Source organism: Cololabis saira, chromosome 3, assembly GCF_033807715.1.
Source record: "Cololabis saira isolate AMF1-May2022 chromosome 3, fColSai1.1, whole genome shotgun sequence".
In the NCBI taxonomy this organism is placed as follows: domain Eukaryota; kingdom Metazoa; phylum Chordata; class Actinopteri; order Beloniformes; family Belonidae; genus Cololabis; species Cololabis saira.
The window spans coordinates 8841961-8856495 of NC_084589.1; the positions used below are offsets into that span (position 1 = coordinate 8841961).

At 41.0% G+C, this 14535-nt stretch overlaps 2 protein-coding genes across 6 annotated transcripts in view; both read left to right on the top strand.

Moving 5' to 3' along the window:
- The first annotated feature begins 235 nt into the window (after positions 1–235).
- Positions 236–7578, top strand: osr2 (odd-skipped related transciption factor 2). Of its 3 annotated transcripts, none has more exons than XM_061718191.1 (4): positions 236–333; positions 5617–6281; positions 6664–6763; positions 7040–7578. In XM_061718191.1, the coding sequence occupies exons 2-4, from the start codon at positions 5635–5637 to the stop codon at positions 7220–7222; spliced, it is 930 nt and encodes a 309-aa protein (XP_061574175.1). In that variant the 5' UTR covers positions 236–333; positions 5617–5634; the 3' UTR covers positions 7223–7578. The 3 variants fall into 3 exon arrangements, with proteins under 3 accessions (XP_061574175.1, XP_061574174.1, XP_061574176.1); XM_061718190.1 differs by lacking the exon at positions 236–333 and adding an exon at positions 3292–3595; XM_061718192.1 differs by lacking the exon at positions 236–333 and adding an exon at positions 3292–3595 and having other exon boundaries at positions 7122–7578.
- A 3211-nt stretch (positions 7579–10789) lies between these two features.
- LOC133425111 (intermembrane lipid transfer protein VPS13B-like) overlaps positions 10790–14535 on the top strand; it is a 362452-nt gene continuing 358706 nt past the window's right edge. For 2 of the 3 annotated variants that reach the window (XM_061715807.1, XM_061715794.1), the window contains exons 1-2: positions 10790–10895; positions 12586–12741. In XM_061715807.1, the coding sequence (XP_061571791.1) occupies positions 12595–12741 (147 nt within the window). In that variant the 5' untranslated portion in view covers positions 10790–10895; positions 12586–12594. Of the gene's footprint in view, positions 10896–11318; positions 11370–12585; positions 12742–14535 lie in introns of all 3 variants that reach the window. The other variant, XM_061715800.1, reaches the window with a different exon arrangement.

The window sequence follows — 14535 nt, forward strand, 5'->3', positions numbered from 1 at the left end:
CTTTCCTAGAAAAGCTCGGTTTCAAGTAAAAGAGTGTGATGTGGAGGAAAATGTGACTCGGGGGGTCTTTGAATGAAAAACACCCATCCTGAGCTGCTGCTATGGGAGAAGATGAGTGAGTGTGTAGGTGAGGAAGTGGGGGCTTCGAAACCACAGCAGGCAGGTAACAGTGACAGGTTTACCTCCCCCTGCTCATACAGGCAGTATGGACCTGACATCCTGTCTGCTAAACACTCAGAACCCTGCAGCAGCGACACACGGATCCAGAGAGGCTCCAGAGCAGGCCAGCAGCTCCACGTCTTCTGGCCAGGAATCTGTTTGAGTACAGCGGAGGTAAGCCGAAGCCTTTGACACTGAGGTAACTCTGTGTTGACAGGATACGGAACAGCCAAGCGGATGTTTGTTGAACATCGGTCAGAGGAGCATATAGTCACATCTCAAGAGCAGGAATACACACACCACGGCAGAAGCTCTACCTTTATTTTAACTAAGTAAAGGAAAGAAATAGGCTCCAGGCCTAAAACAGATAGACCTTTATAGCACTGAAGAGTATTGTTAAAAAAATATGTGATTCATTTATTTATGTTTTCAAAGTTGTATTTTAAAAAAGACTCAAATCAAGTTTTCAATCTGAATTATAGTATTTCTGAATTCTTTTTTAGTGCTTTTACAGACCCAGTGCATTCCTGAAAGTGAGCTTTTTCTGCAAACCCCAGAGCGCTATAGTTCTCTATCAATGATTCCTGTAGGACTTCTCCTTTGTCACTCAGTGTTATTGGAAGAGGAGTGTCAGCCATTACAGGCTTGGCAGCTGCACTAAACTCTGATACTCTGTGGGAGTCATATTATCATGGAGGATGATGGTGGCTGCAGGGACTCAGGGTGGGGCCAAAGGGCAAGACATTAACTCTGTGGCTCTGACATTACCCAATCTATAAAGCATACAGTAATCCTATAGCACCGGTTTGTGTAAAGGTAAAATGAAAACTGTGAAACTGAGGCCCAAATGTCCTGCAACATCAAAGAAACCCCATGTGAGGTTCAATAACATGGTCTTCCAGGGTCTCTAAATTTAATTTTGACAGCTGAGTCATAGTTTATCTGTATCAGTATGTGATAATAAAATATAGAGAATTAGCGTCACCCTCAATATCTCAATATTCTTGTTATTAATAATTGTCGGTATCATTACAGGTTGTGGAAGTATAACAAAATTATTTCATTCCACGTGGAGAACCGCAAAACTATTATGGCCTTTAATAAAGGAAACGCTCAATTTCAACAATTACACGACTACTTTCACTCAAGTTCAACCGAGAAAAAAGCTCAGTTTTTACAGGAAGTCGGGTTTTTTGTTGCAAAGAAAAATATAGAATATATTTTTTTTTATTTTAATATTGTTTCTAATGTTAGACTGAATATATTAATCACTACAGGGTGCAATTTAAAAAAATAGAAATTCCTTCGGAGAATAAGAGACATGGGGATGTTTCCATTCACCAAGCATTAGTTGGTGTTTTTAATCTGCTTCTAGTTTCTCTGTGTTTTGACAGTAAAGATAGAGGACAGGGTGATATGAAACCGAACGAAAACCACAAGCATGTTGTGTGCAGACGATGTTCTGCAGCTCTAAGAAAACGAAAATCAGCCTACACGAACTCATAGATACATTAAATCCATTTGACTATCGCTCTGCTTTTTTAATCTCCCACAGTAGGATCTGAAACCTCTCTCGTCATTTGATCTTATGATTAATATAATAGTCCCAAAGAAAATCAGACGTTCCATCTATCCCAGTCCTCTTAAATTATGTGTTTTCATCTTATGGATTAAATACAATTATTTTTGTATTTTTGTAATTTGAAACATAGTCTATCATGTGCAGATATGTCCCTTTATTTAAAGGTATTAACCAGCGACGCTCATCATTTCTGCGATGTCGGTAAACATGTGAAGGAGCCGCAGAGCCGAGTCGGAGCGTGTTGTTCCCTCCGCGTCCTATAGGCGGCGCTGCAGACCTGCATTCTGCGAGCTGCGATCTCAATCAAAGGCGAGAACAGCAACCTCTGCCTCGCCTGCTTCACTCAACATTTGTGAATTGCAATCTGTGATCTAAAGTTTCAAAATGCGTGTGTGCGTGTGTTTTTTTTATTTGTTTTATTACAAAGTAAAATTACTGAATGAAGAATAATGGAACACATGAGTTTTTGTCGTGCACTTTTGCATTTCACCATAGGAATCTACTTCTTGTTATTCTTAAATTCCATAATTTATGTTTTTGTTGAAGTCACTGTTAAAATATTTTTGTTTTCACAAACGCTTTTGCGGGGAAAATCCATCAAAATATATTTTTAAATTTCTGTGTTTGTAGTTCGGAAATGTATTTTCTCCTTCAGGGTGTCGAAAGAAACTTCACACAGCCTCAAACAAACCAAAATACAATTAAATGCTAGTGTAATTTATCTAATGCACTCTGTCACTTTTCATACATTTGATGTAAAAAGACTGAGGAAAAAAGGGATGTGATAAGAATTTTTTTTTAAATATTTCTCTGATTAATGCTTTAATCAACACCATTTAGTTCGTGTATTGGATGAATTTGGGAACGTGTGGGACATGGGGGATAATCCCTGTGGTAATAAACAGATTTTGTGATAAAGTTCGGCCAATGCAACATGTGCAGCATTTACATGAAATTTATCATTTAGATGTGTTTTCACATACAATACTAAATATTTCTGCCTTTGAAAAGGGAATGAGAGCATATCAACAAAGAACACACTGCATCCGTTGCTGCCGTTGCTGTTTTTCTTTCAATCACAATACTCTCTCTTCTTATCTCATTTTTTTACTCTTACCACATTGAAATGAAACGATTATGTGTCGGATCTTGCATGCACCCTCCACTTGGCATTTGAGCTATATGCTCCTTAAAAAAAGGAAAGAAAGACAGAGAAAAAGAAGAAAAAAAATCTTGTAAGGTGCCCAAGAATCCACAAAGCACGTTTTCAAAAGCGTGGAGTTGCAGGAAAAAATGTGTTCAGGGTTTCCCCTGTGCTTCTCAACGTGTTTCCAAAAGAAGGTATCAGCCTTGGCTATTTGGTATGAGAGGTGTCAGAGGAGGCACTTCAAGCAGAACACGCTCCTCTACTATGGTCTGCAGCCTTAGTTGCTATCCAAACACAAATAAACAGAGGGGAACATTGGAGTTAATGATAGAGAAGGGGGGGTGGAGGCGTGTCGGAGGGCGGGCTGATCGCTCCGGAGTCCCGGAGCCCTAAAAAGTGAAGAGCCGCACACTTCCAGCCCCAGCTCCGGACGGGACTCCCACGCTGCTGCTGCTGCTGCTGCTGCCGCTGCTGCTGCTGCTGCTGCTCACTCTCCTCCCGACCCAGCCGTCTCTTTCCACAACTTTTCACAACTTGTCACATCTCTGCAAAACTCCGAGACATCAGAGTTGGCTGCATGGCTACATGAAAGTTTCATGGACTTGGATCTTGGAAAGCTTTTAGCGACGCTTTATTGGAGCTCGTCGCCTCTATAGTTACTGTGGATTACTGACATACCGCAGGACCCTTGGCAGCTATTTATTGGGGTAAGATTCTGTTTGGCAGGGTATATGTCAGTCCTCTATGGGAAGGGAAACCAGCCTCACTCAGCCACTTGTTAAAACGCTCTTTTTTAATCGAAAAAAAAAACCTTAACTGTTGCTGTTTTTACTGAATTCAGAGCCAGGGAGAAAGAGATCACACTGCTGCATGGTGAAACCTTCAGCTTTTCATGAACGAAAAAAAAAGAGATGAAAATGTGCAAGACTAGTCATAGCTTCTGATGACAACCAGCCTGCGGTCACAGCTCACTGTTGACACCTCTGATCTCTGTCCGCAAGGAAAGAACATTACTGACAAAAAAAAAAAAAAAAGAAGCAAGGGTCTTTCTTTGGTAGAGACACGTTATGGCTTATGAACATCTCCAACTTTCTGCAAAAAATTAAACCGATAGAGATTCAAAGGACAAGACACTTAGGGCTGTTGCCAAAGGGTAAATGAAGTCCAAAGGTGAGGTAAGAAGCTGGAGCTGTGCTGATGGGCAAACAACAACAAGTGCCTTCGCGGTGATTCATGCTGCACCTGTGCGAGGTTAGATTCAAGTCCACGGTGCGCAGGGACGCCAAGTGGAGTAAATTCAGAAATCTGTGCAGGAAAAGTCAGGACCAGGCTGGATAAGGGACCCACAGCCCCCCGGCTTCCCCTGCAGCGCTAGAAACTTTATTTTCAATCTTATTTCCAATAACCAATGCAACGTTTTAGAGCAAGTATGGTTTTGAATTTTGTGCGTAAAACATGCTCTGATTTGATCGCGTTCAAAGTGTAATATTTTATCAACCGCAGTGGTAAGAAAGCCTTTTGCTTTCATTCTGTGTCATGTGTGAGTGTCAGGTCGCCGTCACTGGTGCCTCTCCAGCTCCACTTTCCCCCCATCCCGAGCCTTGCACTCCCACGCCGGAGTTTTCTCTGGCCCGCATGTGGGAAAACATGTACAACATAATAATAAAACATAAATCGTCGTGCATGGGCGCGAACCCGGAACCGGGCCTTTACTTGTCAGCTCCACTCTTTGTCCTAAATTACACAGACAGGTATAACTTTGGCTTTTTATTGAAGGCAAATATTGTTCTATTGAAATGTGGGCCTATAAATGCCCAGAGATTGCGTTTCCTAGGTGAGTGTTGCCACATATAAATATCAATTAAAAAAATTGCATGACATAAAAAGTGAACTAAAAAGCAGAATATTAGATTGACCATCTGGGAGCATAAAATAAAAGTACATGGAATTCCCAGAAAACATAAACCCTTATGATTAACAGCCATCACTGTAGTGCCTTGCACTGCCCCATACAGTTTTAATATCTGAGCCCTGCCCTGCTGTCATCTTTTACACGTACACTTACACGCGGAGCTTTTGTTCCGTGTTGTGAAACATCGCACCCGTCAGATACAGACGTGTCTTCTGCAATTATCTCCAACGAGATTTAGTGCGTCACTCATTCTGATCTACATATGCCATTTGCACTCTTAATCGATGCCATGTGAGTTGTTTTTACACCCACTTACTATATAATCTCACTTTCGGCGACCAATTTCCTTTTCAAAAAATGCTTTGAGCGCATCTCAATTTAAAAAGGACAGATCTTTATAGGAACAAACATTAGATGGTACTTGAGCTTGTTTTTGCAGCAAACAATGTTTATAAGACAATGTTACTCCGACTTTACAAGTTATCTTACAGGTACCTTCAACCTGTACAAGGTGTCGAAATTAATTATAATTCATTTTGTTATCTCGTACAGATTGTTAAAATTTTAATAATTAATTTCTACATTCATTTGGCTTTTTTGGTTGCATATAATCCCATTTGAGGCTGGGCGCATTTTTTGGAGTTATATGCCAATTAGATGCAAAGCATTGCGTGATAGTTGTGCAAATGCGACCGCAGATTTATTGTGACCAATACTTATTGGCCATGTTTTCCGAACTTGTTTGTTATAAATATAACTCATTTGAGAGCCAACACATGTCACTCATTGCCTGGTATGTTTCTGTTTTTGTCCCAGGTTTTTTCTTCTGCAGAAATGGGGAGCAAAGCCCTGCACGCCCCGATCCCCCTGCACCCCGCGCTGCAGCTCACCAACTACTCCTTCCTGCAGGCCGTCAACACGTTCCCCGCCGACCAGCTGCAGGGGCTGTACGGCCTCAGCGCGGTGCAGACCATGCACATGAACCACTGGACTCTGGGCTATCCGCACATGCAGGGACTGAGGTCGACGATCACGGCGGCCGCCCAGGGGCTGGTGGACCCCCGGATCCCCTTCCCGGGGTTGCCCTTCACGGCCGCCGCGCAGCTCTTCCACCCCAAGCAGGCGGGCGGCGCGCACGGCGCGCCCTCGCTGCACAAGGACAGGCCGAGGTTTGACTTTGCCAACTTGGCTCTCGCTGCCACTCAGGAAGACCCGCCGAAGGCGGCGGATCTGGCGAAACTGGCGTCGGGACTAGGGGGAACCATCTCCGAGCTGAGCAAACTGTCCCCGGACCGAAAGCCCACCCGCGGCCGGCTCCCGTCCAAGACTAAAAAGGAATTTATTTGCAAGTTCTGCGGCAGGCATTTCACTAAATCCTACAACCTCCTCATTCATGAGCGAACCCACACAGATGAGCGGCCTTATACCTGTGATATTTGCCAGAAGGCCTTCAGAAGACAAGACCATCTCAGAGATCACAGGTAAGACAGATTTATAGCAAATTCTGCTCTTAAAAAAATAAGCGAGTTTTTAGTGGAGAGGGGGCAGGGTGGGGGGTGGGTTGGTGTGGGGGGGTCATCAACAACCCGCAGCATTCCTGAACCCCAGTATGCATGGATATCCCTCAACATGACATATTCACAGCATTACAAGTCTTTAAAATATATTGTTAATTTAGTCTACACATGTCTGTTCCCAGACTTTTCTACACGAGGGCGCTAAAGCTCTGTCAAGAAATGAGCCGGGCATTCACGTTTGCTCCCATAAATATAGATTTTAGGCCTGTAACTGCGGGGTTTGTAACATCTGTAAGGAAATCCGTGCATGAGCAGACATTTATTCCGTGTCATTTCTGTTTCACAGATACATCCATTCCAAGGAAAAACCATTCAAATGTCAAGAATGCGGGAAAGGATTCTGTCAGTCTCGAACTCTAGCCGTCCATAAAACCTTACATATGCAGGTAAGCTCCGAATATTTTCATAGTATTACTGTCACTGCCAAATATGATGGTTATACTGTCTCCACTGCATGCCTGGGGATATTAGTTAGTCTTTAAAAAAAAGGCCTATTATTTAATTGAATTGGACATTTAAGTGAGAACTACTTATAAAGTTACAAAAACATACACTTTCATATCAGGTGAAGCAAGGATGGGTTTATTTAGATGACTGAAAGATACAACTGATAGATATTCTGTACAAGGGAATAATCCTTTGCTTGCTTTAAATCTAAACAGGAGTCTCCCCACAAATGCCCCACATGCGGAAGAACCTTTAATCAAAGAAGTAACCTGAAAACTCACCTTCTCACCCATACAGACATCAAGCCCTACAGCTGTGGCCGCTGCGGAAAGGTGTTTCGGCGCAACTGTGACTTGCGACGGCACAGTTTGACGCACAGCCCACATCAGGACTACTAGCCTGGAAAACAAAAAACAAAATCAAAATAACAAAGAGAGCGACAGAGAGGGAAAAAATGGACTAAAGGAAGAGAGATAAACCAGCGACTTTTGCGGGTCAAAGAGACTCTCCAAATCCGGACACGTTTACTGCAGCGCTTTTTAGCGAGAGATCTGGTTGCACCTCAAGCGGGACGGCAGTGCAGCCATGGCCCTGGCCAGCTCCCCAAACACCTGTAAATAGCAATACCATGTACATAATGTTTGTTTTTTTTAATTATTGTTGTTTTGCTCTTGAAATGAGAAAGTTGTCAAAAAACGTCATAAGTTTAAAGTATGTTAAATTGTATTTTAGAAAAATAAATATTACCATGATACATTTGCATTCGTCTTGTGTTAATTTCATGTCTTATACTACGAGAGGAGACACAATGTTGCACCCCAAAGCCAATGTTTAGGTGAGAGCGTTTACCCTGCCCTTTCAACTTAATGGTGTGCGTCTCCGGCAGCAGGAGAGCTGCTTTAGGCCTTTTGGAGCAAACACAGATCACCAGCTGATGCTCTGGAGGAAAAGCATCCGAACACAGAGAGAGAGGAGCTCCCGGGTCATTTTATTATGTTAATTGGGAGTTATTACATTTTTTGAAAACAGCATATATGAGATAAGGACAGCCTTTGTCTGTCAGAATCAATTGTTTTTGAAAGCTACAGAATTATCAACAAATACTGACTTCCACTTCAGCGCCTGATAACAAAGCTATTAGGCGCCTTGGGAACCCTATAACATCTCTATCTGATATTACAATATAAAACCGACAAAAGGGTCACTTGCGATTTAAAAAAAAGATAGAAATTAGAAAACATTTTATGGCAAGGTTGAGGGGGCATGAGGCTGAGGAGCCTTTATGACACAACCAAAAAGACAGAAAGACTAAGAGCGGTTTAGACGTGTAGGCTATACAATCCACCACTCCCTGGCTATAACTGATATAAAACGGCTTCACCGCCATTTAACGCCATATAACAACATTATTTTCACCAAATAAAATGTGACAATTTGAGCTGATGTCCTGCTGGTTGTCAAATACACTGCTTGGGAGAATAAATTAATTGTAGCCTACTGCCTTATGAGTAAGTAGTCCCAGTGGAAATAGTGAGATTTGTGTCGACAGAATTTGGATTTCATCCGACTTAACCTTGACCGGCCACTGATTAACCACCGAGTCTGCGCCTGTGACTGGATTAGCTCGGTGATCTTTTTATTATTCTGTAAGGACAAAGCGAGATTCACCCTGCTTATCTCTGGACTGTGTGTGCTTCTTGGCCTTCGGGCCCATCGGTTCTCGGTGTCATCAGCGCATTTTATACCTGGTAAAACTTGTAATAGTCGGTTTTCAGCTGAGACTTGGTAGTCACTTTAAAAAAGTAGCATTTTTCTTTAATGGGCTTACAAACAATAGCTGAGCCAAATGGTTACAATAACGTCAGAGGAGTTTTAACGGCGCTCATCTCTGTTGAAAGGCCGTAAACTATGGACCGGCTTGTTGCGCACCAGAGACTTTCTATAATTATAAGGGCGGTTTTATTTATTTATTTTGTTTGTTCGGATTGTTTTTTTTCAAATGGCAAGGCAACACACTGCAACTTCTCTATGGTGCTTCCTCTCAAATAGGTTTTTAAAAAAATAAAAACATCATATGTCCTTTCTCAAAAACGATACATGGATTAAATATATATAATAACGATAACAATACAAAGAATAATAATAACAATAAAAATACATTATTGTAAAAATCATAATAATAACAATAATAATAACATTTTATTACCAATCATGGTTTTTCAAAGCAATATTAAAATTGTAGGATTTTAAGTATTTGAATTATAGATTAATTATGATTTCACGCCAGCATTTAATGTTGGGAAAGGACAGTACATAAAATATTTACCCAAACAAAAGAATAAAACTTTGCCAATTTCTGTCAATTAATCAGACTTTGGTGCATGAAAACAGGTGCACTCAGATAGCTTTTCTAAGTCAGTATTTAATTCCAATTTTCTGGGACTTTGCTTGATTGAAAGGCGACAAATGTTCGACAAGTGTCTTTTTCATTTGGAAATTGATTTTTAAAACGCGTCAAATAGGCTTAATATGCAGGGAAGCAACATTGAGACTTTAATTTCTTCACGATATCAAAATACTTTTGGCATTTAACGCCGGATCTTAAAATTCCCTCCAGGGATAAGGTTTTGTGTTAGTTTCTATATAAAACCAAAATGACAGATGGAATTTGATATTGTATTATTGTTGTATTTATTTAATTCTTCCACGCGAAGCGCTGTGCAATGGTGTTGTTTAACATAATCAACACACAACAAATCCTAATAATAATAATAATAATAATAATAATAATAATAATAATAATAATAATAATAATAATAATACATTATCATAATTATTATGTAAGCGAGATCAATTAATTAGTTTAAACTCAGTTTTATCATTGGGGGTCGAAACAAAAGTCTGGGTGGATTCATACCTTATTTCAAAAAGTCAACTTTCTTCGTTACAGTATCTCAGCTCGAACCGGCTTCAAAATAGTAACAGATACGGAGGGTGAGTGTGCAGAACACCAACTCTGACCCAGCGGGAATGACTGTGACCCTGAAGCCTTGGCTGTTTAGAGGCTGCTCTCACTGGGGAGTGGAGGCAGAACCCCCATACACACGCACGGTGTAGAAAGGTAGGATCAACAGATATGACATATCATTAAAAAAAAGACCCCCCTTCCATTGCATTTACCTGTTTCATAGGGTTCACAAAAGATGAAATAAAAAATAAAAAAGATGATACAGTTTGTTTCATTTTTATTGTCTTTTATTACAACATTCATTGTCCAAGTTACCACGACACCAGCCGTCCAGTAAAGTGAACCCATGCTGTAATGACAAGTCATCATTGGTCCAGTATGATCCCGCGAGATGAATGATGTATAGGCTACATGGATGATTTTCTTCTTTTTTAATGAATAATATCGTTTTCTCTTATATTGTCCCGGTTTTACTAAAATGCATATTTGATAGATGATGTAGGCTGAAGGTAAAACATGTTTAAAAATAGGCTCTATAAATAGGTTTCAAAAACGTCTATTGTAAAATTTATTACGTGGTCGTCTTTCAGCAAAAAGGGATATTGTGCAAAAGCCGTTCAAAACAAAAATAAAACAAAACAAAAAAAGAAAAGAATGAAAGAAATAAAGAGGGAGAGGGAGAGAGACTGCAGAGAATGAGAAGAGAATGGACACGTGAACACCACTTTCATTCTAATTAAAATGATAAATGAACGTCAGAGACACCGAACATTTGAAAAAGTGGCTATTAAGCCTAGCGCTTTACATCACAGTCTTGTGTGATAACTATCGAAAAAGGGACATATTTTTGACAGCTCGTTCGTTCGCAGGGGCTTTCGTCTGGTTTGCCTCTTAATTTTGGACCGTATCTAGGAAACCGAGCCGCGAAGGCCATATTTCCTACGGCCATGAAGGCAGCACCTGTAATACGGAAGCCGCGACGGTGTTTACAGATGACGTCATCTCTCGCCGCTGAGAGATGTGGCTAACGCTGGTTCACGACATGACCGGGGTTTACTGGCACAGCTTTCAATAAAGAGCCACCGAATACGAGTGGAACTTAGGTAAATGTGTTTTATTTTCTTTTTAAGCTCTGGCAAGGACGTTTAGAGCCACTTTGTCTGAGTCAGCCTAGCGTTTCTGAGCCCAGCTAGCCTCTGTCGCTAACTGCTCCAGTAAGTTCAGTAAGTTAATGTTGCTACGGCGCAGCATGGGGACTTTAGTGACATTTATTTCTGCTTGTAAATGACTCAACACGTTTCCCCACGCGTGTTTTACCTGTTAAAAGTTGAGCTGCATTAGCAAGCAGACGTGTCAGCTCGGTAAACTGATAGTTTGGGACTTGGGACTGAAACCTCCATTTACAAACCTACATTGACATATCATTATTTTCCTTTCCATAATGTCTAAACATGAACACAGAGTAAAACCTGCCTACATGCATTATATTATGTTTATTTTTCTCTCTCTAAATTTTTCCTCTAAAGAATACGACTCCTTTCAATCAGATACTTGGATGGCAAAGCTGGAGAGCACAGGTGTATTGAATATCTTTAATTATGACCCGCCTGGGACTCTGTGTGCACAATAGAGATGCTTTAGACGTGGCAATGTTGACATTGTTAATCACACCTTTGCTTTTGTGCTATAACCCAGTGTTTCCCAACCCTGGTCCTCGAGGCACCCCTATCCTGCATGTTTTAGATGTTTCCCTGCTTCAGCACACCGTGATAAAAGTACGTGTGTCATCAACAGAGTTGTGCAGACCTTGGTGACAAGCTAATTAGGACCATTAATTAGAATCAGGTGTGTTGGTGCAGGGAAACATGTAAAACATGCAGGATAGGGGTGCCTCGAGGACCAGGGTTGGGAAACACTGCTATAACCAGTACTGGAGTTGAGGGGGGATGGCATCCCCCCCTGAAATAAAAACGGTCCAAATCATCCCCCCTGTAAAACTGCCATCCCCCCTTTCCATCTCTTATGTCAGTTCATCAATGAATGTGGTTTTACTGCTATTTCAACATTTAGTCATCACCAGAAAAATAACTTATTTGACAATTTTCACCTGTTTCAAGTCAATTTGCACTTGAAATAAGTAGGAAAATCTGCCAGTGGGACAAGATTTATCTTCTTATTACAAGCAAAAAAATCTTGTTCCACTGGCAGATTTTTCTACTTATTTCAAGTGAGAATCTACTTGAAACAGGTGAAAATTGTTTTTTTTTTTTCCAGTGATGAGTCTTGTTTTAAGTGTAATGAGATTTTTTTTAACTAAAATTAGACATTTTAACTAGAAATAAGAAAAATATTCTTGTTAAGATTTTGAGTTTTTGCAGTGATCCATTTTACTTATCCTGTGAAGGACAGAGTCATATTGATAAGTTCAGAAAAGTGTTTTTTATTGTTGTGTTTTGATGTATTAGATGTAACCCCAGTGGATATTTAAAGCTTACAGAAGGCTGCATTTAACTGCTGCTATGTCATTCCTGCAGTATTTCTGCAGGTGTTTTGGTCACTGCTATTATTTGTAATATATTATATTATTTGTAATCAGCACAAATTATCTGTCCCCATATGATAAAATCCACCATCCCCCCTGATTCTTTTTTTTTTTTTTTTTAACAACTCGAGTACTGGCTATAACCCCAACCCCAATATGTGCCTTGTTGTGACAAATTCATTTTGGTGTAGTAATAAACACTGTGTTAAAAGACACTGCAATGTTTTGTTCAATGTTCGATCTGTGTTCAGGAGGAAAAGATGTTGGAGTCTTATGTCACACCGCTCCTGATGAGCTATGTGAACAAGTACATCAAGAACCTGAAGCCATCTGACCTGCAGCTTTCTCTGTGGGGAGGGGATGTGGTGCTCAGCAAGCTGGACCTGAAGCTGGACGTGTTGGAACAGGTACTGTTTGTTGATTATAGCTCTTGGTTTGTTTTAACAGTTCTTTGTCGGCTAAAGAGAGGATATCGTGGGAAGATATAGTGCACAGTTAGGGACATATTTCAGCTTCAACATCTTTTGCATGCTGTCATGTTCTAACTGGGGTTATGCCATCATGAATAAAAATCCTTAGCTTTGAACTGCTAGATATGAAAACACTTGCACATGCAAAGGACCAGATCTTGCAGAAACAAAGTCACATGTGTGATTGTGTAGGTTACCTAGGTGTGCCTGCTATACATACAATATCGACTCTCTCAGAATCTTCATGCCCTTAACAGGGTCTGAGTGACCAGTATGATTAAGAGTCATTCAGAAGTTCACAGAACCATAGTTGTGTTAGGTAACGCTATTGCTGTTTGATTTCCTCCTAAATGCCAGTAGCAGTGAAAGGGGAAAAAACAACAGTAGGTGTTTCATACCAGCAGCACCAGGAGAAACTGACACCCACCAACTGATCAGCTGTATGGGCCGAGAAGCCTTATCAAAGCAGTAAAACCGTGAAAATGTGCAGGGTGTTGCCTAGGATTCTGCTGCACACATTTCCCCAAATGACATTCATCGCTGCCCACCCCTCTGGTATGATAAACACAATCTGAGATTGCAGGTGTTCATTTCACTGTATAAGCCAGTTCGAGATACTTCTGTTTGATGCCTCTCTGTTTGATTTCCCCCCCTGTATCCTATAGATACTCTGATGAAACTGTGTTGCTGCAACATCCAGCTGCAGTACCTGGACAATTGGGCAGGGCATAACAAGTTGGCCCTCTAATCCTCCCGTGATGTAAATTGGGAGGATGGTTTGCATCGAGGTCAATAGTTATATGACTTGAAAACAAAACCTTGGTTGGAAACGGATGTTTGGCCACAGTGTTAACCCCTGAGCAATCAGTTTTCAGCAGACATTTAGGGTTGACAGAAAGCGTGTGGAGTTCAGTCACACATTTGGCACTTATAATTGCCAAAAGAAACAGTCTCCATTGAAACCCCATTCAAATATCCCTTTTTGGCCAACTTAAACCAGGTGCTGGGCTAGTGCTGCAGCCAGTTCGGAGTTAGTTCAACTTTGGAAAGTTTCAAGTACTGATTTTCTTTTCCATATACACACAGTCACCTCATTACATTACTATGTCTTTTCCACCTTTCCATCCAGTTGGGAGAGGAGGCCCACTCTCACTAGGAGCTGCCATGACTATGTATCTGACAGATTGAGGAGGAAGGAGAATGTAATTCTCAATGGCCACCTGCTCATGACTAGGAGCAAAGAGATACACTTGTTCTCCTCAAACGGATACCAGAGTATCCTTTTCAGAATTAGGGATGGAATGAGGAATCTTAGTGAGATCTGTGACAAGTCACCAGAAGAAATAAGAGCATCAAGCAGACTTGATGACAAAATTATGTACCAAAGTATTCAGAAGTACTTTATTAATCCCTGAAGAGAAATTAATTGTTGTAGCGTCCATGATTTAAGTCTCTGCAAGAGTCATAGTAGAGGTTTGTTGCTGTGGGCAGGAAGCATTTCCTGTAGCGATCTGTGTTGCAGTGGATCTGAAGAAGCCTCTGACCGAATCACTGTGTTGTGAAGAGGAAGCTCAGGGTCGTCTACGATCTTCTTCATTTTATGAAGTATCTTTCTTTGAACAATCGGCTCCACAACGGTCCCCAGAACAGAGTCAGCCTTCTTCATCAGTCTGTTCAATTTCTTGAAGTCACTGGCTCGGATGCTTCTCCCCCACAGATGACTGCAGATGT